Here is a 3,352-nt window from a genome sequence, read left to right on the forward strand (position 1 = left end):
CTTGTAGACCAGGCTGGTCTCGAACTCACAGAGATCCGCCTGCCTCTGCCTCCCAAGTGCTGGGATTAAAGGCGTGCGCCACCACCGCCCGGCGGGTATCTTAGACTGTTGTGGGATGTAGGTAACCAGTTTTCATAGTTGAAGAAACTGAAGCATGACTAAGTGATATCCAGTACAGCTAAAGAATAAAATGTTTCAGTCCAAATAGTTTGAATTCAGAACCTGGTTTGGTTTTGTAACAGGGAGTTTTAGTTTGGGTTTTTATTGCTGTGAAGAGACACCATGACCACAGCAACTCTTATAAATGAAAACACTTAATGGGTGGCTTGCAGTTCATAGTTCAGTCCATTATCATCATGGTGAAACATGGTGGCGTGCAGGCAGACATGGTGCTGGAGAGGTAGCTAGGAGATCTCCATCTTGCACAGGCAACAGGAAGTGGTCTGTCTCACTGGGCGTGGCTTAAGCATATATAAGACCTCAAAGCCCACCTCTATAGTGACACTTCCTCCAATAAGGCCACACCTACTCTAACAAGGCCACTTCTCCTAATAGTGTCACTTCCTTTGAGGGCTATTTTCTTTCATACCACCACACAGGGTCTTGCTATTTAACCTAGGCTGGCCTTGAACAAGGTGTATGCCAATCACACCTAGCTCAAAACCTGTGTTTTTGACCAATATATACAATATTGCCTCTTTAATGGGATGATTTTTTTCTACCTTCCTTTAGGTAGGAATTATAGTCTCTGTTTTGAGACCGTTTCATTATATAGCCCAGACTGACCTCAAACTCTGTTCTCCTGTGTCAGCCACTTGGGTGCTGGGATTACAGGCATGTGCTACTATGCTTGGGTCCTTCCCCTTTATTACTATGGATTTATCTTGGTAACCTTGGAAACTGTATGCATTGAAGAATTTATGTTCATAGCCAGCAACAGCCTATATAGGTTGTGTTTGCCCTTTGTTTATATGCTAGCCAAAACTTTTAATGTCTTACTCTTTTAAAAGTGCCTTTTCTTTGCATTCCAGGCAGATAAATTGTTGTCGCAGGATTTTGTGCAGATTATGGAGGATATTATTCTCACACTACCTAAAAATAGGCAGATTTTGCTATATTCTGCTACTTTCCCTCTTAGTGTACAAAAGTTCATGGTAAGTATTAAATCTATACTTGCAATCAGTATGTATCATCATGGTACTTAGGAGTGTATGCTTTTACCTGTAGTTATATCTTATTATCAGAGCATATGCTTTATGTGATTTCAGAATTTTCATTTCAGGTGATCAGTAAGTATTTGTGCTCAAATTTATTTTTTTTTAATTTATTTATTTATTATGTATACAATATTCTTTCTGCGTGTATGCCTGCAGGCCAGAAGAGGGCACCAGACCTCATACAGGTGGTTGTGAGTCACCATGTGGTTGCCAGGAATTGAACTCAGGACCTTTGGAAGAGCAGGCAATGCTCTTAACCCCTGAGCCATCTCTCCAGCCCTCAAATTTATTTTTTTAAATGCCTTTATTGGCTTTTAAAAAAAACTTTATTTTATGTGCATTGGTGTGAAGATGTCAGATCTGGAACTAGAGTTACAGACAGTTGTGAGCTCCCATATGGGTGTTGGGGATTGAACCCAGGTCCTCTGGAAGATTAGCCTGTGCTCTTAACCGCTGAGCTGTCTCTCCAGCCCCTGTACTTGGATTTATTATAATTGGGTTTTTGTTTTGTTTTTTGAGACAGGGTCTCACTATGTAGTTATGGCCCGTAAACTAGCTTCCAACTCAACAGGTCTCGTGACTCTCCCTCCTAAATGCTGGGATTAAGAGTATGTGCCATCACATCTAGCTTATACTTTTTTTTTTAAAGATTTATTTATTTATTATGTACACAGTGTGCCAGAAGAGGGCACCAGATCTCATTACAGATGGTTGTGAGCCACCATGTGGTTGCTGGGAATTGAACTCAGGACCTCTGGAAGAGCTGTCAGTGCTCTTAACCTCTGAGCCATCTCTCCAGCCCTAGCTTATACTTTTTTAATTTCATAAAATGGATCTCTATGAGTTCAAAGCCATCCTGGTTTTCATCAGTTCCCAGCCATCCAATGCTACCTAGTGAGGCATTCTCATTCTGTCTCTCTCATTTTTTTTGTTTTTTAAAGACAGGGTACAGGGTTTCTCTCTGTAGCCCTAGCTGTTTTAGAACTCAATCTGTAGACCAGGCTGGCCAAGAGCTCAGAGATCCACCTATACCTGCCTCCCAAGTGCTGAGATTAAAGGCATGTATCATCATGGTCTGGCTGTGAGACTCTGTCAGGGGGATGGAAGGTGAACTGTCATTTTATTTATTTAGCTCTTCATCCCAAGGTGACTTATCCCATAGATGCTAAGTAAATTGGTTATTCTGTACACAAAATGTGCCCTGGAAACTACTTGTGTAGTCATGGTTATCGTCCTGTCTCAGCCTTTCGAATGGTGGGACACAGCAATGTACACCATGCCCATCTCTAACATAGCTACATTTTGAATCTGAGATCCACCATTTTAGGTAATTTGTTTATGAATACTTGTTTTGAAAAGAGATGCATTCATTAGAGCAAGAGAGAAAAAAACAATGTATAAATTTAGGGCAAGAAATTGAGTTCAGACCCTGGGAGGTGGGAGACAGCACACAAGAGGCAGAGTCAGGAGGATCTTGGAGTTCCAGGAAAACCTTGTTTACAGAATGAGTTTTAGGACAGCCAGAACCACACAGAGAAACACTGTGTGTTTGTGTGGGGAGGGAGTGGGGGGTTGAGTTCAGGGGTAGAGCTGTTTACCTAGCATACTGGAAGCCTTAGGTTTAATTCCCCAGTACTGTGCGCCCCCCTCCCTGTTTAAAAAAAAAAAAGACAAGTATACATTTTCAATTTAAGAGAAGCCCGATCTTTATTTAAGACTTAGTTTACGCTCTTCTCCCCCTCCAGAATTCCCATCTGCAAAAACCCTATGAGATTAACCTGATGGAGGAACTAACTCTGAAGGGAGTAACCCAGTACTACGCATATGTAACCGAGCGCCAAAAAGTACACTGCCTCAACACACTTTTCTCCAGGGTAAGTAGTAGGCTTTTCCTGCTGAGTCCTATCCTCCACTAATTCCAGTAAATCAGACGGTTACATCATTTTCCCCATTGTCTTCACTGTTAAAAAAGTCTTAGTGTATCATAACCAGTAGCTTTGTTTGGTTTAAAGTTGAAGATGATTGACATAGGTGCTTTACTTCTACATTTTTACTGTTAAATAGTTTACCTTAATTACAGTTTATCCTGATTATCTTTTTTTTTTTTTTTTTTGGTTTTTTGGTTTTTTCGAGAC

At 41.0% G+C, this 3,352-nt stretch overlaps 1 protein-coding gene across 5 annotated transcripts in view; it reads left to right on the top strand.

The window, feature by feature from the left end:
• Positions 1-3,352, top strand: part of Ddx6 (DEAD-box helicase 6) — a 42,044-nt gene that overhangs the window by 23,762 nt on the left and 14,930 nt on the right. For all 5 annotated transcript variants that reach the window (XM_026779080.1, XM_005347197.3, XM_005347196.2 and 2 more), the window contains exons 8-9: positions 1,032-1,154; positions 2,963-3,091. In XM_026779080.1, the coding sequence (XP_026634881.1) occupies positions 1,032-1,154; positions 2,963-3,091 (252 nt within the window). The remainder of the gene's footprint in view (positions 1-1,031; positions 1,155-2,962; positions 3,092-3,352) is intronic.

This window comes from Microtus ochrogaster, chromosome 5, assembly GCF_000317375.1.
Source record: "Microtus ochrogaster isolate Prairie Vole_2 chromosome 5, MicOch1.0, whole genome shotgun sequence".
NCBI classification, from domain to species: domain Eukaryota; kingdom Metazoa; phylum Chordata; class Mammalia; order Rodentia; family Cricetidae; genus Microtus; species Microtus ochrogaster.